This window comes from Henckelia pumila, chromosome 4, assembly GCF_033568475.1.
Source record: "Henckelia pumila isolate YLH828 chromosome 4, ASM3356847v2, whole genome shotgun sequence".
In the NCBI taxonomy this organism is placed as follows: Eukaryota; Viridiplantae; Streptophyta; class Magnoliopsida; order Lamiales; family Gesneriaceae; genus Henckelia; species Henckelia pumila.
Window position 1 is genome coordinate 115608216 of NC_133123.1, and position 25004 is coordinate 115633219.

Here is a 25004-nt window from a genome sequence, read left to right on the forward strand (position 1 = left end):
TGTGGCATGATGTATGTTTTACCGCTTTCTATATTCATATATCATGTGCACATACACTTTGAGCCTATACTTTGTTATACCTGATTATAGAGCCGCTCAGCTCTATACTCGATAGTCTGCCACTTAGAGTACCGCGACGGCGGGGACTTGTATGTCTGACTACTCTGGTGTACTAGACGAGTATGGTTGCACCCAGAGGTTGATCCATGCGGTGGCAGAACTCATGCGGCGCCGGTACTGAGCATGACTTTTCATATGACCATTTACCAGTCATCATGTTGCATGCATCATATATATACTTGTACTCATGTTTATGTACTGGGCGTTAGCGCTCACGTCCTAGTTGTTATCTTGGACACCCTATTCCACCGGGCAAGTCGCAGGATGGACGGAGCCGATAGCTCGAGGCAGGACTAGGGAGCCGGAACTTTTCAGGGGATTTTATACAACAAGATTCGATATAGCTGTATAATGTTTACTTTTAAGCTTTTCGATTTGGTTGTATCACTACAGTATTAAGCCTGGATACGTTTTACTAAGCTAATATGTAAAATTATGGATTATGTTTCCGCACGTTTTACTCTGTTAAGCATTCTTGCTTTATTAAGTTTAATGCATGCTATTAGTTGTCAGTTAGTAGGTGATTTAATGCAAAGTCACTACATATAATATGATTCTTTAAGGCCCCGTTTGATAGCTCGAATTGCCTTCGGATAAGGGGATAATCAAGTGTTTGGTAGCATTTTAACGAAAATAGGTAATCCGCAGGGCCCGTTAAAAAACCACTGTAGCAACTGAAAAATGCGGTATTATTGTCCACGCTTCACAGGTAGTATTATTAAGCCGGCTGTGTACAGTGCCTAGGACTAGTTATTTTTTGGCATTATTACCCTTTGGCCTAATATTTGTTAATGCAACCACCATCATACTCTCTCATAGACGCTTGTTCCTCCCTTCATTTTTCTCGCTTCGAAGGTCTGAACTCTCTTCGCCCAATCAGTTTTCTCTTTCGATTTTTACAATGTTCAATAGATGCTAACCGACAAAAGATTGGGCAAGAACATAAAACCAATAGACAAGTTAACATGGATTAATCAGAAATATAAACAACCGCAGTCTAAAGATTAGGCTTCTTAGAGCTGATGTTGAGTTTCTTCCTTTGCGTGAATAACTCGTCTTCGTCAGCGAACTTATCAGTGATTCGGTTCGCAAACTTCTTCCACCTTCTTCTTACCTTCTTATTTCATTGCGTCGTGCCCAGATTGAGTCTCGAAATCTATCTCCTCTTCCGAAACAAGAACAACAACATGTATTAGGAGAGAACGAGATGGATCGGAAGTCGTCGTAAAAAAAATGGATTGGAAGGAACATATGAACTGGAGTATAAGATCCAAATCTAGCGCAACGGTATCAGTAGAGAACGAGATGGAAATATTCGATCTGGATAGTGCTGAGAAGGATGCTTATTACCAATATCCAGCTTTGTTTGGTTTGGGGAAAAAAAATGGTAAAGAAGGGGTAAAATGGTCATTGCAAGAATAATCACTGATTTTATCAATAACTCAAAAATACTACCAAACAAATAATAAAATTATCACAAATTTTACTATCTCTTATTTTATCCAACATTATATCTATACATTAATAATCTCATCACACCAATTAAAAAGGATGCTCGAAGAGTACTTTGACAATTTATATCTTGTGTATATCTCTCTCTCTCTCTCTCTCTCTCTCTCTCTCTCTCATTCTTTAATTATATATATATGCATACATCTTGCAAAGTTCGACTTGATATACTTTAATGTTTGTCTCCATTGTATCTAGATCTTCAACATGTCTTTATGAGAGCTTTTAATGAAGTTGCAAATCTTTTGATAGAAATGTGTGGATCATACAACGACTCTTATATTTGAAATAATTTTTCCATTTTCTGTGGATGTTCGAGCAGTCGGGTAATATATTCTTATTAGGAAGTTGGCTTTTTATGCACCAGTTTGTCCGATTGATTAATCTCTTGAGCAGTCCTGATATTGGACTGATCATATGAACTGATTCTTTTAACTGGTCTTGAACTTCATAAATACAATATCTGACTGGATTTCTTAATCTTGGAATGCTTGAACTTCGACTGGACTGCTTGAATATATACCTTCGTGTTTTGTCAAACACCAAAACTTATCCTAACAATCATATTATTTCTTTTTGCAGCTATTGTTATAATAATAATAATAATAATAATAATAATAATAATATTAAATAATAATAATAATAATAATAATATTATTATTATTATTATTATTATTATTATTATTATTATTAAGAGATACAAACTAATTATGACTATGTTATCAGTACCAATATTAAATTGAGTAGATATACTATTAGACGATCTCATAAATTTAGATGGGTCAATCTGACTCACATGTGCAGTTAAAAATAAAATTTTTTTATTGATCGAATCGAATCGAAAATCTATTTCATTTGTAAGACTATCTCGTATATAAAGTTTTTGTGTATAAAATTTGTAAATTTTCTCCAAAATTATAATAATGACCACTATTAAATTATTGTTCACCCTTCCATCCTTCTAATTAAATATTTATGAAACTCTTTAAAACATAAATTGAGACATGTATAGATATCGATATTATGTATACTACTTATATTTCTCAGTCGAGGGATAAGAACATGTAATTATTTGATGTCGTAATATATTAATTTTTAAATATTGTATTGGAAGTATCAGATACTTTTCGTTTTATCAAATTTTATAACTCACGATAACTATACAACACAAATTTTTTAAACTGTACATCAACTCAAATATTATACTTCGATTTATCTACTCAACAAAAACAATAAGCCGATGATGTGTAACTCATCTGACACCAAAGTCCCAAATATGAGACGAGGTATCGAATCGAGATTTAATTGTAACAAAATTCTCTTTCCTCAACTCAAAAAAACAAAAACAAAAACAAAAACAATAATTGCATTCACCTTTAACACCTTACTACAAAAATTTATTCTACCAATGATAATTTACAAAATAATTATTACATACTAAAATGGCCAAAATATCAAAATTTTAAAATACCTAATATACCCCTTATCATTACGATCTTCTAATTAAATAATAATAATTCACAATATAATTACACATTTAATTAACGAAAATACTCCTACTCAGAAAGTCGCTCTAACTAAATAAATAATTAAATAAAATATCACTCCTTAAAATGCTCAACTACAAGTTTTAACATTTGTTCAAAAAAAAAAAACTACAAGTTTTAGCATAATTCCTCAATCAGATATACATAAATAATTGGTTAATATAAAAAATGTTATAAAAAGTAATGATACGTTTTACGATACAGCGGACGTATAGGCAATTTGTGTATGTATACATATATATAAATAATAGTATACATTATATTATTAGCATACAGTATTATCTACGGTGAGCAGTGAGACAGAGCCTCTTTTCCAGATCCCAAATACAGAAATATATTATTATTTTTGTAATAATAAAATAATTAATATTAATTAATATCATCTAAAAGATTGAAGAGCAGTGGCTTTTTGTACAGCTTTGATGTGTTGTTTTTATGCATAAACTTCAAAATAGATTTGGGTCCCACACACTCCTACTTTGCAGACATTCTGCCAGAATTTCAAACTCATCTTTTTGAAATTAATAAACATTAAATAGGCCTCAATTAATATAGCCATTAATTAAGTTCCGTTTTCTTTCTTCTTCTTCTGTTTTTTTTTTTTTTTAGTGTAGAGGTTAAAAAAGTAACGAATGAGATTATTCATAAAATGTTTTTACTTAAATAGTCTTTATAAAATATTTTAAAAGTTGTTTTAATAATAAAAATATGTTTAAACAACTATTTTATAAAAATATTTTTAAAGTTGATGAAATATTTTATTATTATAAAAACATGAAAAAAAACATCTCTAAATTATTATTTAAATATTATATTTGAAAAACAATATTTAAAAAATTTTGAAAAATTTTACAAAAATTTGATTCAAACAGGTACTTTATTTTTTTTCCATTTATAAAATATTTAAAACGCTTTATTTTAAGTTCTTATCGTATATAATTAATTGATTTATCGAATTTCATGCTTATTATCTTTACATATATCGCCACGTAAAATTACTTTATGATATCCAATCACATTATATATATATATATATATATATAATTTTCCTACTATGTTAAACATTATAACTTCTAGTCATTTGTATTGAATAAACTTTCATGCTAACACAATAACTTGCAAACCATATTGTTTAGGTAAATCACATTGGACAAAGTGTATGTAGTAAGATGAATCAAACTTCTTAACAATACTGATTAAATAATGATTTATTATCCTAACTCGAACACTCATTCGATTGTGGAGTCATTTTATATATATGAATAGAAACGATTTAAACAAGGAAAAAGATATATGAAAGGATACGGTGTATGATTATTTAATCCGATAAAGAATCTAACATTATCGATTGTTGTATCTTGATTTTATAATAGAATCCGCAAACTTATTGATTCAGTTTATTTGAAAAACTAAAGTATTGAAAATTTAATTTGACCTTTCTTAATCAATATATAATATTGGTATATTATATTATCAATCCATTTACAATGTGATGCATATATACTATAAGCCTAAGCGAGAATTTGCACATCAGCTATATATATATATATATATATATATATATATATATATATATATATACATATATATATATATATGTTTGTATATATTCCCATGACGTGTAGGCATATGCTCTCACACGTGTGAGAGTGACAAAGTAGAAAGGACTCAAGCTGCTAAAACACAAAAATTGGAGGGGTCAAAGTGCATAATATCATATGTCCCACACGTGAGAGGACACGTAGGTGTTGTGTAAAAAAGTTGGTGGAAAAAAAAGGAAACGACGTATGCAGATTGCAGATGTATTTATCAAACTAATTATGGTCGCATAATTAAAAACCCTGGTGTAAAAGATCATCCATTTATATCTTTCATCTTTTAAAATAATTGTATTAATTTAATATAAATATATAAAGTAAAATCATATATTACATATAATAATGTTATTTTGCACGCTGTTTAGAAAATTATTCGAGTTATACAAGTACATAACACATAAAAAAAAGGGAATACACTAGTTATTACTTTTGCTCAGTTGGCATAACTACTTCTTTGTTACAAAAAGTAATACTTATTTTTCATTAATTTACAACTTATTTTATGTAGATCTTCACCATGTAAAAAAAACACAAAAAATTCTAATGACGTAGTCTCACATATCAATTTTTAGAGATACATCATCGACCTCACCCAACCATTGAGAAAATATTATTTTTTTACCGTAAATACGTATTGAATCGACACGTCTCATAAAAAACAAACTCAATAATTATTTTTTAACACATATAATGTGCGTGTCCCACGTACTATGGTACTATATTATTAAGTTGGAGGAGTACAAACTATTAATAACAATAAGTATTTTATCGAATGATAATCCATAAAATACAAGTGTACACAAATAACCATTAATATTTAAAAAAAAAAAAAAAAAAAAAGCAGTTAAAGAGAGAGAGAGAGAGAGAGGATGGGATGACCTCAAGTTTCTTATATCTCTCTTTAAAAAGGTTTGAAGAAAGACAATAAAATGATTGAAGCCTTTTGCAATATAGAAAAGCAAGTCAAATAGTATATAGGGGGTGGGGGTTGTTCCGTCCCCCAGACCAGACCAGACCAGGCCAGGCCAGTATAAAAAGAGAATCAAAAAAAAAAAAAAAAGCAAATCCCCAAACATGGCTTTAGAAGCCCTCTCTTCCAATGAATTCTTGAATTTCATCATGTACGACTCAATAATTGGTGTGTGCAATGATGACTCCTCTTCAGCAGCAGTACTGCTAGCCCCACAAGAAATCGCCGCAGCCGCCCAGAGGAGCTGCAGCGAGGCTCCCGCCGAGAGGCCTGCGGCGGTGCAGGGCCGGAAGAAGCGGCGGAGGAGGCCGAGGGTTTGCAAGAACAAGGAGGAAGCTGAGACTCAGAGAATGACGCACATTGCTGTGGAGAGGAACAGACGGAAGCAGATGAATGAGCATTTGGCTGTCCTCAGATCCCTCATGCCTGAATCTTATGTGCAAAGGGTATTCTTTTCTTTTTTCTTCCATTTTGTGTTCTTCACAATTTTTTTTTTTTTTAATAAATATTCTTTTTTTTCTTTTTGGAAATTGAAAGGGGTTCTTATAACTTCTTATTTTTTATGTGTCGTCACGAATAATCATTCTTGATTTTTTTAAGTTACTTTCTTTTCCCTTTGGGTTTAATTATTACAAAAGTATTTTGCTTCTCAATTCTCATTAAACCGCCAATTTACTTTTTTTTTTTGGGGGTCTAGTTTAGCATAATTGGACATCCGATCGACTAATTAAAAATAATTTTAAAACTTGTTGGTGAAAATGGTGTTTTTTTTAAAAAAAAAAAAAAAAAAGGGAAAATCTATCCACAATTAATGATATTGTGCAAAGAATTAATGTAGAATTTTTGAAGAAATTAAACAAATTCATGCATCACATTTAATTTTCAAAGCAATTAATTTTCAAATTACCTTAGTTATAAATTAGAGAGCTAAAGTGTATTTAATATCTCCAACTATTTATTTAGCAAATATATATGTATGTATGTATGTATGTATCATTATGAAATGGTTAATATTGCTATATAGTCCAGTGAGTCTAGCTCGTATATTAATTAATATTCACATGTTGTGTTGTTTTTGGACGTACGTTGTTGTTATAATTCTGTGAGGTAGAAGCCAAACATATATGACAAAGTGGTAATAGTAATTAGTAATCAACCTGAAGACTAGAATCTCCTCTATTTTTATTATATTAATATTAATTAATCCCATGCATTTATTTTGTCACTTATTAACTTAAGAATCATTGCTTCTCCTAACTTGTTTCGTTTTTTTAAACATGAGAATATATATACAATTAATATAGAGGATGATTTAAGTTGAAAAAATTGGTTCTCAGGGTGACCAGGCGTCCATAGTGGGAGGCGCCATAGAGTTCGTGAAGGAACTGGAACAAACACTGCAGTCGCTTGAAGCCAAGAAACACAAGCTCATCCACGCCAAAATGTCACCCAACAAGGCCGATCCGCAGAACCCATTCGCTCAATTCTTCACGTATCCGCAGTTCAGCTGCGGCGGTAACAACAAGTACACGTCGCAGAGCAAGGCGGCAGTGGCGGACATCGAGGTGACCTTGATCGAGACACACGCCAGCATTCGGATCCTGTCACGGAGGAGGGTCCGCCAGCTCTCCAAGATCGTCGCCGCCTTTCATTCAGTGTGTTTCACCATACTTCACCTCAATGTCACCACGCTCGACTCGCTTGTGCTCTACTCTATCAGTGCCAAGGTACTTACTTAATTACGTACAATCCCCCACACCCCATTATAATTCATATATATGTATGTATATGTGTGTGTGTTTTTTTGGGTGTTTGGCGGGAGGACGGGGGTAGGTGGGTTGTGTGGTGGGGTGGGGTGGTGTTTGGTATGTATACTGTAGAGTGGTAACAAAACAGAAACTGTAGAAAAATGACAAGAGCATGCAAAAGAATCTACTTTTACACATGCTACACGTACTTTTACATCAGATACTGTGTACAGATTTGACTCAAATTATTCGTATATATATATTTATAAATAACCATGCATGATTTTACTTTTAAAATTTAGATTGATGATATATATACTTGTATATATCGATCTTGGGTTTTTTTTTTTGAATATGATCATTTTTTGGGTCATTCGAACTATTTTTGTTTCGTATACAATAGGGCAAATTAAATGATGCCAAATAATTTGATTTTTTGGGTCCATTCATGCATTGCTACTTTATTTCGTACACAAGGGGGCAAAACCAAGTCAAATAATTCGTTTTGAACAATATTAATGCAGCTAATATTTATAATAATGAGTCATAACTTTATTATCCATCATCCTGACAGTTTTTTATGCAACAACCAGTGTGCTTTCACCCCTACGTAGTAGTATGGTCAAACATAGACATTTGGATCCCAATATATATTATATATGTGAGTGAATAGTGATTCTGAATAATTTAGGAAATATATATATGTTTTTATATTAATGATTAAACATAATTTACTAAATTGACTTTGCAGGTGGAAGAAGGTTGCCAACTGAATTCAGCGGATGACATAGCTAGTGCAGTTCACCACATGCTTAGAATAATTGAAGAGGAAGCCATCCTATGTTGTTAATTAATCCTACGCACCTACCCTATAATAATAATCCCATGTTATTATATTTTTATTTCTTAGTAAATTATCAAACTTTTTTTTAATTACTATTATTTTTATTTTTCCCGTTTTTGCTGTCTATTCTGTTCGATTGTTAATAGGTTTCTATTTATCAATATCGCATGCGTAGCCTTGTATTAATTTATGGTATATATGGTTTGGAGATGTCACTTTTGTTCAAAAATAATTGGAACTAATTTAAAGTGCTTTCTTTTGGTAATTACTGCGAAATGGTTTTAATATATATGATCAATCGAGGGATATTTCTCGAACATTTTTTTTTTCCAACTTTTGTTGATCAGTCATAATTTAGTTACTAAACATTTGGGTCGTTCGAGCCAGTTATTACTCATGTTAGGATAGCGATCGAATCATGCTGGTTGGAATTATTTGGATGTATAGAAAGGAAAAAAAATGATAACTTGTCTATATGTACAATTAAGGTTATGCACATGGTTACAAGTTAATTTAAAATTACTAAACTATTCCAAATGCGCTAAATTAAAAGAGTTCTTCTCAATTATAGTACATTTGAGATAATTTCGTATAATTTCAAAAAAAAATGTATAATTTTATATGTAACTTTTATTGTACATGTAGCATAATTCATATATATTAAAATCGACATCATGGCTTAACTAACTTTACCTCGTCCTCATTAATTAATGCATGGAAGAATAAATGAATGGTGTGGCGTCGGATCCCATGAGGATATTCATTGCCGAGTCTAGGTCTAATCCCATGCACATCAAGTACAAAAAATTTTGAAACATGTATATAATAAAATAACACAATAAATTTAGTTAGAAGTTTGTGTACTGAACGAACAGAATATGAAAATGGAATTGAATGTATAAGACTTTTTACTGCTTATATCCGTTATTTTCCCTTCGATTTTTTGGACTTTTTTCAAAAATATTCTCTAATTTTTGCATCTTTAGCCTATTTTCACGGTTTTTAATTTTCATGCAGTTCCAAAGAGTTTTAAAATAAATTCTAGCTTTCTTAGTTAATCGGGCATGCATGTTATTAAATATTAAGTGCATAAATTTTAAATAATACGAACTGCGTGAGATATAATACGAATTTTTTTTTAAAAAAAAAATCACGACATTAACGTCCCGTGTACGTACGTAACAGAATAAAATTATTAATTACCAACATTTCTCATCTCAGTTAATTTTACCATATTTTTTTCTTCATGGCGAGTTAAATTTTCATGCTCCGTCGGTACGTTATATATTTTATGTGAGGGCATCCTCTTCTCGTACATTATCCACAAAGTCCTCACTCGTTTATATTTATATATATGAGTTTTAAGAAGTAATTAATTTCGTTTATAAAATATATATATATACATATGTAGCTAGCATGGCAGTAAAGATGCAAATCAAATAAGGTTAAACCGTGACGCTACCTTTCAATCGATCTCTACTAATTGTTAATCACTAACAATCACTATGCCAATATTGAAAAACCTTGCAATTCATCGGGATTAAACATGTGAGTGATCGACCTTTAACTCTGATGTCAATTATAAATTCGAATGCTTATTGTTTTACCGAAAGTTATTTTATTTTTTTTCGATTTATTTAGTAACCGATCACACATGCAATGCATAATTTCCAAAATCTTTCTGATTTATTTTAATAAAGAGTGAGTTGTATTATCTTTGTTTCGGGGAACAGAAAGCATCTTCTGAAAACTTGGTTAAATCTCGTTCAAGGAATGTATATATATGCATATGCATGTCTATGAAGGAGATAATAAGAACAAAACCATCCGAATGATGTCTAGTCTTTTTCATGATTGAAACAAACAACGAAATATGATTTATACATGTTCCTAGCTAATTCTATATGTGGTCCATTTCCTAATTATAAATATTTTCTTTATTTTTTTTTTCGAGCAAACCATTTTAAATTGTCTTAAAAATAAATACTCGAGTTAGATGAGGCTGCTAGATCAGCTCGATTGATATTTCTGTATGTTCGCATGTTGAATTGCGAGTGGCTCGACCAGAGCTCGATCGTTGATGGTTACGAAAATCAAGCTTTTTAGGTTTGTTCTGACTATGAGTCATTCAAAATTTACCAAGTATTTACTGATTGATCGAGCTAGCTCGTTTGAGTATGTAATTTTTGGCATGCCAAGCTACTGCTACTTGGTTCGTTTGCACCCCTAGCTAGATTTAATAATACAAACGTAACACAAAGATGTATTTAAGTAAGATTTTTGTTTCGACTTGTGCATGAAGAGATCAATAGATCACGTACGAGAGCGTTCACTCTATCATGGTCGACCGGAAACGACCTAGTTCAACTCCGATTTAGTCCAGGGCTATCCGAATATCACAGAATATAGAGCGAAAAAAAAAAATTTTAAAAAAAGAAATTTGTTTTCATCATATATCTCTCAAGATATGCATGCATTATCATGTATGTATATGCATACATATATACTATATATTATATATATTTTGTGAAACCAATGAGCTCCACAGAATGAAGAGGTGGTGTTGGGATTAAGCGTATGCACAAACTCTGAATCGCCCACCCTAAAATTAGCTAGCTGTCATGAAATTTTATATATATACACAAAATATATAAACCCTGGAAATATAGACTGTCTGCAATATTTAATATATATATATATATATATTTAAAAAAGAAAAGAAAAACAAGTCCCATTTGTATATTTAGGTTCAGAGAAATCTGCACAAGAATTTGCAGGATCGATGCAAATTGCTTTCAGGCTTTGTTTCTTAGTGTAAAATAAATCTGCAGCCTCATTAAGGATTGTGTCATTTTGTGGTACTTTGATAGGGACCAGAAATGGTATCCAACTCCGGTGGGGTGAATTTGGATGCATATCTCTCTTCCACATTCTTTTAAGTAACCCTAAAAATTATAATCTAAAATTTACTTTTAATATTGGATGTTAAAAAATTCAAGAAAAATCAGATTTTTAGCTAGCCACCAGAATTTAGCAAATTTTCACATAATATTTATATAATTAGAGGTACCCAAGTTTCGCCAGATTACATATATAATTACCAGTAATGTAATCATGAGGACACAATATCAGCCGATACTCACATAAGTGCTTACCGTGGGTGCCCATAAAAGTAATTATTGCACAAATATTCAAATAGCAAGTTAAATGAAAATTTTCAAAATCCATTATTAAATTTTGAAAAAAAAAATTACTATGAGTTGGAGCTAGTTAAATTCATTATCATCGTATTGTGTAGCCAAGCAACTGACGGCCACTGATTTCCGGATTGGAAATTAACCAAAATAATGATATTTTCAAAATTTGTCCAGATGGAAGGATTTGGGGTTGTGAAATGGACAATTTACTTACCATGAAACTTGCAAGATTTGGTGATTCAGACACTAAAATGGAAAATACATACAATTTCCCTATCTGTGCTCTATATTAATATTGCCATTGTTCAATTGGGATAGTTCAATATAAAATAATTACAAATGTATTGCTATATTTAGAATTATAATTATGATTTTACCAAATATATACATTTCTGGCCTATTTTATACGTACATTATTTTAATTCTACTTTTGTTTCACAATGATAATAATAACAACAATAACAACAAGATGTGTAGCAGATTCCTATATGTATTTGTTATCGTAGGTGGTATTGGACTTTTGTAGTTTGATGAGTATCATTTAATTTGTAATATGTAAATATATATTCAGTGTGTGTGTGTGTGTGTGTGAAGCCTCTAAAGAATCTGATACTTAAATAAATAGTATAGATGTAACGACTTAAATAATTAGTAACGTCGAATATAACAAAACCATCATTTGTCGAATAAATTTATTCATTTTCACGTGGTCAATAACTAATTATCACCAAAAATTATATAAGATGGATCAATTTCTTTAGATGGATTTGTTACCCTATCGTATCTATGAAAAATATTAATTTTTTATTAAAAAAAATATTATTTTTCACTCTAGTATGAATCAAGTGAGACCATTTTATGTATGTAGATTCGTGAGATTGTTTCATATAAGACGCAACATAAAATTATATGAGGAAAATTAAGTACAAAATTAATTTTTTGGTTTTTCAATGCTAAGTCCAATTTATGGAGCAAACGAATTAACGGAAATGTGACGCAAAACCTGAATTGTGAGCATAGGGGGTGTGTCACTGTGTGTGTGTGTTTTCATAAATCCAATTAATTGGTAATATTGCTCCCAAGTTAATATGGTCCATGAAATTTAGTATTTACATTATATAATAAAGTTAAGAAAATACGAATGCACCATGTGGGCACGGGTACTAGAAGTTTGTCTTGGCTTGTACCTTGATTTCAAATTTGTCACATAGTATCTTTTATTTTTATTACATATATCATTTGTCAACACTTTGGGCTGGTTCGATTCATCAGGTTTCTAGCACGACTTTGGTCTGGTCATACAAAGTGCAGTAACAAAGTTAAACTGTTTAAGAAGATGCTTCGATGGAGAATTTCAAATTCAAGATTCAACTTCATCAGTGATTTTAGATTTCAAAGGTGCATTTGGATCGACCATGATTTCAAATGTGTTTTTATTATTTAGAAAACTTAAATAGAAGAAATTAAAATCTATGTCCTATTTGTTCATATTATAATTATACATTCCATTGTAATTAGTATATTGTAACGTAAATAAGTAAAATGTTGATTTGAATGTTTTTTCTTTAAATTATATAAATTAAATATAACGAAATCGCGAATTTTAAAATGACTTTGAAATTCCCCATTAATTTCACATTTGTAATCATTTACTAATTACTGATTGATATAATATATTTCTTTTCTTTTTTTTGAAAACTTGATATAATATATTTCAAATTCTCATAAATGGAGTGATTTGAAATTTTGTACCATAAATCCTTTTCTTTTGAAGGGTTGGATTCTAGATTTCTAGTAAATTCATAACATCAAATTCGTAGATCTCTCCCATACGCTTGAATAAAATGATTTCAAATATACGGATTTCGATTATATTTCAATATTAACAATGAAACAATAGATCAAAATCCTAAATCTATACACTATTTATTCACACATTAGTGATATAAAGTAGAATGAATTTTAAATCACACCATTATTGTGTGGACTTAAAATCCATCATAGCTAACATGAAATCCATTATCTTATCTTATCTGATCTTATCTTATCTTAACTTACCTATCTAAAATTGTGAATAAAATGTCAAAATTTTACAATTGTGAATTTACAACTTTGTCATTTTACTCTACGCTATTTTATGTAAAAAGTAAATACATATAAGGATATAAATTTAAAAATCAAATATTGGCTAGGACATAAAGTAAATGTATAAGTTTTTATATAAATAAATGCAAAATACATGACTTACTAATTTTTACACATTATCTAAATGCATTCATTAGTGAGTATTAGTAGATTGATTAGAATAAATGAATAAAAAAAAATGTTACAATACTAAAATAAATTTCCATCATTTCAGTTTTTAGGTGAGATTTGTTTTCATTTAATTAACTAAATAAATAAAATAAAAGAAATATTTATGTAAAGAAATCAATCTATTATCTATCTATTATTACCTATTATTATATTATATTATATTATATTATATTTATTATTATTATTATTACCTACTACTTATCTCAAAGTGTGAATAAAAAAGGGCAAAATTTTACCATTGTGAATTTACAACTTTGTTTTTTTATTCTACACTATTTTATGTAAAAGTAAATACATATAAAGATATAAATGTAAAAGTCAAATATTGATTAGAATATAAAAGTAAATGTATAAGTTTTTATTTAAATAAATGCAAAATAATTGGTGTTAAGTAATTTAAGTTTTGGTGATGACAACCAGTAGACATAACTGCTCTAAAACAATAGACAATAACAGTAGTAAAGAAAAGCATAATCGATATCAATTGAAAGCAGTAACCACATCTCTACTAAAGATAAAATCAGTAAACATCAATATGAGATATACAGAGTAAAAAAATTTCAGTAGCCCTCTTATTTATTAGTCGTTCTGATATATAGTACACCACATTTAATGCACCGTACCGTAGCATTTATTGTTTATTCCTATTTTGAGTATGAAAGAAAGGAGATGCTAAGTAAAGTCTAGTTTTTGATACATGTACATTAAATGAGAGCCTTAAAGAGATGTTTATTAACGTTGAAGAAAATGTATATGCCTGCTTCTTGGCTCCATCGAGAAAAGTAGAGAAACATCCGCTATCAACTATCCATCAATCTTTAAGTTTCCTACAAAATACTCGAAACACTCTTCACACTCAAAACGATTTATCAAATACTCAGATCATATTTGTGCTCAGTGCAAACCATTGTAAAATCTTTGAAGAGTGAAAGTGTTGTAAAGTTTGAGAGAAGAGTCTTTTTTCAGAAGTAATTCGTGTCTGTTGTATTTTGTATTCGAGAATTCTATGAGTTTCAGTAGGCGATGATAAATATTTTGTATTCGCATCTGAAACTGTAATGTTTGCCACTTGCACACTATAAAATGGAATCGAAACTCGAAAGACGAGCAAATCCCATAAATAAGCCAAAACAACCAGGGAAAAAAGAAAAGAAAAGAAAGAAACTTCTAAAAGTAAAATATGTCGACGATGAGGATAAAGCAATGTACTCAGAACCAGACAGGAAGCTTAAAATTCATGCAGATCAAAACGAGTCGAAAATGACATGCAAACAAGTCGACTAATTGGTATTGCATCTAGTATGTTAAATATAGATCGAAAAAAAACATCTTCTTACTTCTTTTTGTCTCCATGTACGTACATGTAAACATCATCTCAAGCCTTGCCTCGGAACTACAACTCTTTAAGTTCTTCATTCGATGCATCTATGCTTTCAGATGAATTAGCATTCCTTTCACTGAATTTCAATCGAATTGGTCTCCCCAGCAGCTCCTGCATTAAAATGGTATGAAAATAAAGAAAGTCGTCAATACATAAAATAAAGTGTAAAAATAATTTGTACTTGGAGTTCCAATTGCTAGAAATGACTATTTTGTTTTCGGCAATCAGGCACTTGTCTGAATTCGCTGATGGTATTAAGAAAATGGAATGGTATTACAGATTCGTTGTTACTTTTAATCAATAACAATGTGAACATAAATGAAAATCCTAACTTCAACTCTCAGTTTAAACCTCGATCCATCAAATGCTGCATTCAAAAAAGGGCAAAGGCTAGTATTTTGATACATCTATATAATCCATAATCGATAAGTCGAGGCACTAGATGAATGATGGCTAGGCAGGTTCACTCTCCTTTGTTTTAAATTTCCCCATGCATTTTTATTTTCTTTTGCATTTATTTACACAAAATGACCTCCGAAACATCCTCCGCCGTGGAAACCTCAGCCGTATCCAAATCCTCTTCCACTCCTTCGTTTGACAACCAGTCTCTACAAACTATGCAGCACAAACTCAATGGTGTGAATTTTTTAGAATGGTTTCAGTCTGTGATACATGTCATTAAGGGAAGAGGACAATCGGCTACTAGACTGGATCCATTGGCCCATACTGCCCCTGGAAAACCACAACTGGTTATAGCGCTTGGGAGCTTGGCTCATCAGTTCTATGGAACCAAGCGTTGGCCGGACATATATTTTTACCAGACTGCGAAGTAGATTTGGGATGCAATTAAGGAAATTTATTCTGAGCTCGAAAATACATCTCATAGCCCATTTATGATACTAATGCTCTAAAAAATATGAACTTTACCTTATATACAACACCTTTGATGATGGAAGAAGTTCACAGGCCCAAACCCATACACTAAATAAACGTGTAAAGAAGACTGGTTTTTTAAAAAATAAATACAAATTTTACAAGATATTTTCAGCTAAAACCATATCAAGCCCTAGCACCCCTGCCCCTCGATTTCAGTGAAGGTCTCTGGCAAGAATTTCCCAGCAATCCCTGTATCGTGTGCCATACTTAATCCTTAAATGTTTTGACCGTAGATAGAATATGATTTTGTATGTGCTATTCACAAAGATTGCGGCCAACTGCCGATCAAATGGAGGTAAAATCCATTTGGATGATGGACCGGAGATTACCTAACCTACTGTTTCACAAATGGGCAAAGAATCAACCGATGCAGTTTGAAAAGTGAAGACAAACAAAACAATACACGCAAGTAATTCCTAAGGTATTACTATATTTGCTGTATTGAATTCATTTGTTGGACAAATTTTTAAACCACCATTTACTTCGGGAGGCTAAACCTAAAAAGTTCTTTTATTGCACTAGTGAAGGTTTTTGGAAACCCCAACATCATCATATGGTGCAAAGTAGCCCAAGGACTAAATCAGTAGGATCATTAATAGTCTAAAAATCGATACAAGCATATCATGAATCAAAAGTAGAAAGTGAGATGAAATAAGACAGAGAGGGCAAATAGCAATGAGCACTTCAGTGAAAAAAAAATACTTAACCTCTCACATGAATTTAATGAGCTTTTAAAACCGTGTTTTGCTGGGACATATGTGCCCGATTTTTATAAACACTGATTTGTAAAAGACATTAATTTAAGATAGGAGGTTTTATGAAATTTTAACATTTCATAGGAGCAATGATTCCAATTTTTCCAAGAAAGAGCAGAAGTATTGAAGATAGTTGGTCACCTTTCCATCTAACACAGAGATTGCAGATTCAGCTTCCTCCTTTGTGGCAAATGAAACAAACCCATATCCAGCTGATTTTCCTGAAGGGTTATCAAACACAACTCTAACCGAAACGGGATTGCAACTGGTGGAAATGAACTCTCGTAGACTGTTGGACCTCACTTTCCATGCAAGATTTGAAACATAAAGTTTATGGAGTGTCTCTGTAGATGGACGACGTACAGGAGGGGGTGGAGGAGGTCTCTTGAATCTCTTAGCAAACTGCACCCGAATGATCCTACTGGACACTTCCTGCTCATAAAGTCATATGAATAATGTGATCAGATGTTCAAGAAAGAGAGACGGAGAGAAGAGATATTGTTTTCTTATTTGTACAAGTCATGAACTCTCTGAAATTTCAGTAGAAAGGATGAATTAAAAGTAAAAACTCTCAATTGGGTTAAACAGTTAAATTTCCTAAAAACAAGAATGATTCAAGTCAATGGAAAATTTGAAATTTGACATTTCAAGATACCATTAACGTAACTGATCTAAAACATACTCATTAACAGTACTAACTAGTTCAACATATAACACAACATGCTAACTAACATATGAATTAATGGTTTATACACTCGAGAACTCAGAGCCCATATTCAAAGTTGGCATAGGGATAGTGTAGTAGCCCGTATCCAAAACTAACGATTAATGAGTAATTAATCGTATATTCATGTTGAGATTAAGTAAAACATGATTAAGAAAATTCCAGATGAATTAACGGAGTCCAGAAATGGATCCAGGACACTCAAAAATGGTGGATATGGTTCGGCAGGTTCGGACGCTCCGAACATGAGTTCGGACGATCCGAACATGGACGGAGCCAGGCTTCGGAGGCTCTGAAGACTTCGGACGGTCCGAAGTGGTTTCGGACGATCCGAACTCATGCGGCCAGCTGTCCCAAATTAATACGTCATTGGTGACGTCATCCGGGAGATGTTCGGACGATCCGAAGAGCCAGTTCGGACGACCCGAACAGTGTATTGGACAGGTGTATGGTTGCATGCGATTGGTTGGACGCGTGGCGGAGATCGGACGATCCGATGAGACGATCGGACGGCCCGAAGCAGTTCGGACGATCCGAAGTCAGGATCGGACGATCCGAACGTGCTCTATAAATATGAGGTCCGAGCTCCTCATTTTCTTGCCAATTCCGAGTTCCTCTCCTTCGCCTGCAAGGTTCTATTTAGGGCTTTGGGTACTCTTATTTTAGAGTTGGAGTAGGGAACATATTTTAGTATAGTCAGACAGTGTCTGACACAGTAACAGAGCAGTGCTCATGTAGCGGAGCAGTGCTCGAGGCTGTGGAGCTGCAGCAGGGGTGTGCCCCTAGTTGCAGGATAGTCGCCATCAGTGGGCTGACGACGGACGCAGGTATGGCTATGGTCTCCTTAAATTATTTAGAAGTATAAAATAGCTTAGTTAAGACTTTTAGAGCTTATTGAATGATGCATGGGTATTTGCATTGTAGACTTGATGATAGGCTTGGAACCTAGAGTAGGACTACTAGGACTGCCTTAGAAAGGTACGTAAGTACTGACTGAGATTGTCAGCGGATATGCATGCTTATATGTTGCATTTATGTGTTTGCATGTTATTATTGTTATGCGGCATGTGCATATCATCTTGTGCCTGTACGTCTGTATATCTTTCGAGATGAGCCAGTTAGGGTTGCTCAGCCCTGTTAGAACGTTTGATATCGAGTACCTAAGAGTACCCTTAGGTACTGATACCTGAAGGACTCCGTGGTCCGCGTCCGTGATTCGGGAATGAGTGGTCGCACACAGTGGTTAGCTACCCCGATGTGACGAGCTTATATTCCAGGCGCCAATCTGAGCAGTTCGTATACAGTTATCCCAGATATGGATACCCTGTCATTTGCATGCATCATATTTGTATGTTTATCCGTGCTTTCGTATTGAGCTTAGAGCTCACGTCCAGTATTTTCTGTGTATCTTGATACCCTATTCGACGGAGCAGGTGTAGGTGCAGGATTGAGCACCAGGAGCCTGGAGGAGCCAGTGACCTTGAAGACAGCAGTACTTAGCTGTAGGTTCTTATCTAAGTAATTCGATTGGGTTGTATAAATCGAGTTTGTTAGCCGGTTGTATTCTGCCGGTCTGCTTGTATTTAAGTCTTCCGCAGCGATTTTATTTAATGCATGCTTAATTATGCTCTTAACTCTGATTAGGTAGTGGATCCGGGTCGGGTCGCTACAGATAGACTGTATCTGGGCATCAAAAGGAGGGCACAGGGCACTGCTTCACATTCAGACAAATAAATTATCACTTAATAATGATCCAACACATTTAAAGAGAGTTTTAACCAGTAACTAAAAGGTCATGTACATACAAAATTATGTACATACAGTATTTTGTTATCATTTTGAAAACCAATCATTTTGAATATACAAAAATGCATTCTCACAGAAAATGGCCACAGTACTTTCGATGTTAGATCATAAATAATGTTTAAAGAATTGCATTGATATGAAAGAAATAACATGAACATGACAAATTCCTAAGCATAAAGATTACGGAAAAACAAAAAACTGTTCACCAAAATGATAGGATCATGAGTTACAGAGGCAAATTATATCCTGGCAAAAAATTTACTAGCTTTTTAAGGGTGACTAAACAATCGCATCTTGAACTCCTTTTGCTGGTTAAATTAGGAACTTTCTTCTAGATCAAAAAATTTTTACCCTCCCAAATTTTGCTGCTCTTGTTATTGGTCGATAATGTGAAAAATTGAAGGTTAAAACATACAAATCACGGTCTATGCCAAAAAGGAGAGTTTCTAAAGGAGTATCTAAAGATTACACATGAACAATGATAAAGTTCGTTCTTCATGCTTATCGCTTATACAAGAATATATTCAGGTAATTATATAAGCAAATTTATCTCTCTGACTCTATGACAAACATGGTTACAGTCCCTATAACACTTTGTTATCTTTGTAGCTGTTGAACAGAAATTTCACGTCTACTCATTAGCAAATGAATAATGAATCAAGAACCAGGAGGAGCTGTTAACCTAAATGCTTCATCCCAAAGGTAGAAAGGAAGAAATAAACTAAGAGAGATGGGGCTAAGTAGAATCCGACTCAATGATGAATTTTATTCCACGTTCAATTAAAATCCACCAAACACAACCAAGGAGTGGGGGTGTGCCAAATGAAGCCATATCTAATAGATTTCTAGTAAACCACGTTAGAGGAATAAGAAGCAAGAAGAGGACCATTAGGACACCGGAAGGCAAGTAAGATCAAATGATCAATGCTCCACTTCTGGCAAAGGTAGGTCGAAGGACTATTCAAATTAGGAAATACCCGTTATAGGAGATATAGAAAGGAAGCAACACCGTAAAAGGATGAATATTTTTTATCACTGTCCCAAAAACTGAATGCTTTCCCACTATAGGAAGGAATTGCCCAAAGTTCAAAACAAATTTGATGGCCATAGGTAATGGGAGGAACATTTCAATGATAGCCTAATTTGTGCTATAAGAGAAATAATAAAGGTTAATTATAGCTGGCTACCATATATTCATATTATTTGGACTTCAGATTCTTTTTGTGAAAATGTGGTACTTAAGAAAATTGGGCCGAATAAGCAAAGCTCGGGTTATAATCATGGGCCTGGATAAATTAGGCCTCTCCAATTATCAAGAGAATTATGAAAACACTAACCTGGATAAGAGGAAAAGATTAGGGTGGAGAAGACAGAATAGGCAGGATAGAAAGGAAGGGGCATTCATTCATGTTTATTGTGTTTAAATCTTACTAGCTTTGGGGCAAGGAGGGTGAGTGTACTCTTCTTGTAAAAGGATTCTATCCTTGGCTGAGGTATTTCTCAGATTATAGTCCTTTTTATATCAACCTATTCTTCTTTTCCTTTGCTGAGGTATTTTCCAGATTATAGTCCTTTTATATCAACCTATTCTTCTTTTCTAGTAGTGAATATTTGCAGTATGAATCGTGTTAGGAGATCTAGATCTAACACAATGCAATCTATTTCTTGTCCTGCATGTACAGCAGCCACAATCAACTAACTTTGCTATATCCGCACTCTCCTAAATCTCTACAAATTTTTATGATCTAGAGATAAGATAAATAGAACAAGCTTTAATTGAATGGAGAGAGGGATTATGAAATTCCCTGGTAGGAATGATATTGTTCCCCTTTTTACCATGAGGAATATCTTAACTTACATTTATATATTCTATGATTTAATTTTTACACAAACATCTGGAAAATGAATATAACGAGATGTCATAATCTTGACCAAAAAGCTTGTATTTAAAAAATGTATCCTGTGACTATAATTTTACCATACAGGTGTATCTTTCAGAATATGTAATGCCCAAAGATTTATCTGCCTCAAAACCATGATTCTGATTAACAAGCATTGTGTTACAGTCTCCATGTGGATAATGTTAGGTACTCCAAAATAATGGGCTGGATAAGCAATGATGAGGTTATTATCATGGGCCTAGATATATTGGACCTATCCACTTATCAAGAGCAAACTAGAACAGATAACTTGGAGAAGAAGAAAGGGTTTAGAAGGCAATCATATAATTAGGCAAGATAGAAGTAAATAGGATTCATTCATGTTTATTGTGCTTTGTTCTTAATAGCTTGTGCTAGGGTCCTTAGGTAGTGTTTTGGAGAACTTCTAGAAAGCACTTATCAGCTTTTTCAATTTGGACTTTGGTCTAGTAGCACATACGTGTGCAAATGTACAGAACAAACATCGAGCACATGTGATTAAGCATGAAGTTGTACACATCAACGCGAGACTCGCTCAAATGAAGATATTTATTAGTCAAGTTAGACAAACTTAATTCACCAATGTAAATAAAGACATTTCCGCATTTGATTAATAGCAAAAATTGGTATATTGTTATATTTCAAAGTCTTACTGCTCCTGAAAGTTTAATTATGAATATTCGAGAGAAGGGGTGCGTATGAGTGAAGTTGAGCCCGAATATCATACTACTTGAGCTTGACAAGATTTTAATTTTGTAGGCTAGAGCTCGACTCGAACTTGATCAAGTATTAAACTTCAAGGTCGAGGTCAACTCCTGAATGTATCGAAAAGTGTCATTAGCATAATTTTAATGTTTAAATTTTATATTAATATGGACAAATTTACCTTAAATTAGATATAAATATTTTTTTAAAATCATGATAATATATAGTTACTCGAGTAACTCGCGAGCAAATAAAGTAGAAACAATTGAAAACGATCTGCTCGAAATCGACTTGAGATCGATCAAATCAAGCTCGAGTCGAGTTTTGACCGAGACGCTCATGAGTTATTTACCAGTAATTGAACTCGCTTGCACCATCGTTCGAGAGCATTGACGAATTTAGAAATTAGAAGGTTATTTATATCGAAGTGTTAATGTTAACAAATTATAACATTTCAACTGTGAAACATTATATCATGATGCATACACAAGCTATAAACAAAAAATAACCAAATAAAAGAATTGAGCAAGAAAAGAAAAGAATGCCTCAAGAAATTTAAGTTCCAATAAAGAACATACAAAAGAGTCGAATTTCTCAATGGCGGCTTGTGCCTCATCCCCAGAAGACATCGTCACAAATGCAAATCCTCTGTTCTTTCCGTCTTTCTGCTTTATAATCTAAACTCACACACAAGAAACAAAAAACCCATGAGCCAAAAGTATACAGCAAAACCATATTTTGAACATTTATCTTCTTTTCCATACCTCAACATCGACAACTGAGCCACATCCACCAAACAAATTCTTTATATCAACAACAGAGAAGGACCAAGGCAAATTCAGCACAAACAGCTTTCTCCTGCTATCGGATATTTCTGATTTTTCAACATTTTCTTCGATAGTCGCGCTTTCTACAGAGGAATATAATCTAAAGCCATGTCTTTTGGCGGGCAGAAGAGAGAGAGGGAATTTTAGGGAGACTGTGGGGACAAAAGGGGTTGTGTGGAATCTCACAGAGGATGGAGATTCCCGACAGGGATATGATTTTGGAGAAGTCGAAGGGTACGAGGACCCGACGTAGAATGGTGACTCCATTGCCGGCAGAGCCATAGCTCGGAGGAGTGGTAAGCTGAGCAAGTAAGAAGTGAGGAGTCGCATAAATTTTGCCAATACTTTATTTCTGTTATCCACCAAATATCTACTTTTTTTTTTCTTTCTGTTTTTTTTGCCAAAAAAAACAAAAAAAGTCTACATGTATATATAACATAAAATAAATATTACACTGTAAAAAAAAAAACATAATAAATATTACTTTAAAAAATATAATAAATATTATTTTGTTACATTAATAAATGATAAAATGTCAAATTTGTGCATTAATTATTTATTATTTAATTGATATATGATCAAACTCAAAAGTCAATTTTTTTCTTTCACTTAAATTGATTTTAAGCTCAATATTATTATTAAATTCAACTATATAGATACTTTTCTTTTTAAATTATTTTATTGATTAAAATTGTACAAATATAAATACATGTTTACTCTAATATAATAAAAAAATTATATATCATGCATTCGAAAAAATATTCAATATGAAATTTATATATCATAAATGAACAGACATACACACACATATCATTGAAAAAAATCGATAGTCTATGGAAGTCGGAACATCAACACGACATCACGTGGATCTTGCTTATTGTTTGGATTTGCACGATTATGGTTGACATTTTTTTTACTTGATTTAGGTATTTCTAACAAATTACATGATGTTTAAAATTGTATATTTAATTAAATATAAAAATATAAAAAATATTCACTATATAATATTTTTCTAAATATAATAAACTATATTTGACCTCCTTTATATTTTGATTTATTGAATTTTAATTTTATTCATAAAAATATAATATTATAGCATAGATAAAGAAAAAATACTATTATATTATATATTTATAAATATTTTTAATATATATTAATTTTGATTATATAATTTATCAGTTAATATATATATATATATATATATATATATATATATATATATATATATATATATATATAGTTTTGATCATATGGGCAACCACCATGCGCAACTACGTGAGCAACAACTTACGTGGCAATCACTCATTGGATGTCCAAGGTGCCACGTAAGCTGTTGCTCACGTAGTTGCTCATGGTGGTTGCACATGTGATCAAAACTCTATATATATATTTGTGTTTGTATTAATTAATTTATACTAAATATAAATAATTTTTCCATTAGACAAAAAATAATTTTTTTTTGCCAAAATTGTCTTTATGAATTATGTAATATAGATATTACACTTTCGTTCGCTCTATTTTTTTTAATTTAGATATTTTAAATTGCAGTTTAGTCCCTCAATAATTTTTACAACTATGATATTATTTTTATTTGAATACAATCAAATTAATTAAAAAAGATTGTACAAACACACAACGCGTACATCGTTACACTAATATTTATAATTTTTTAAACCATAAGTACGATATATTTATTATAATATATATTTAAATGAATATAAATTTATGATTATAATTGTAATAAATAAAATAATCTTGACAAATAAATTGTGTATCTATTTCAATTTAACAATAATATTGAACTTAAAAATAATTGAAATAAAGAGTAAAATTAACTTTATAACTTGATCATGTGTCAATTAAATTATTTTAAATAGTTACTATATCAATTTTGATATTTTTCCAAGAGTTAATTTACCAAATTGAATGTTACTCGTATATAATATAATATATTAAAAAAAACATACATAATTATTACGAGAAAGTTCTATTTACACTCCAACTTCAAGTTTCTGTCAACACTTTACAATGATATTATTTAATTGACTGTTTTAAGGTATCTAAAATTTTAATCACTAGAAAATATATGTTTAGGTTTGTTA

General features: G+C 31.9%; 2 protein-coding genes across 3 annotated transcripts; one reads left to right on the plus strand and one right to left on the minus strand.

The window, feature by feature from the left end:
- The first annotated feature begins 5699 nt into the window (after positions 1-5699).
- Positions 5700-8539, plus strand: LOC140865549 (transcription factor bHLH71). The gene is made up of 3 exons (XM_073270224.1): positions 5700-6190; positions 7082-7471; positions 8244-8539. The coding sequence occupies exons 1-3, from the start codon at positions 5849-5851 to the stop codon at positions 8340-8342; spliced, it is 831 nt and encodes a 276-aa protein (XP_073126325.1). The 5' UTR covers positions 5700-5848; the 3' UTR covers positions 8343-8539.
- A 5866-nt stretch (positions 8540-14405) lies between these two features.
- On the minus strand, positions 14406-23238 carry LOC140866057 (28 kDa ribonucleoprotein, chloroplastic-like). Of its 2 annotated transcripts, XR_012144794.1 has the most exons (5): positions 22840-23238; positions 22654-22752; positions 17063-17353; positions 15187-15341; positions 14406-14676 (listed from the first exon to the last, which is right to left on the minus strand). XR_012144794.1 is itself a non-coding variant. In XM_073270925.1 (4 exons), the coding sequence occupies exons 1-4, from the start codon at positions 23230-23232 to the stop codon at positions 15243-15245; spliced, it is 882 nt and encodes a 293-aa protein (XP_073127026.1). In that variant the 5' UTR covers positions 23233-23238; the 3' UTR covers positions 15072-15242. The 2 variants fall into 2 exon arrangements, 1 of the variants encoding a protein (XP_073127026.1); XM_073270925.1 differs by lacking the exon at positions 14406-14676 and having other exon boundaries at positions 15072-15341.
- Between the last annotated feature and the right edge of the window lie 1766 nt (positions 23239-25004).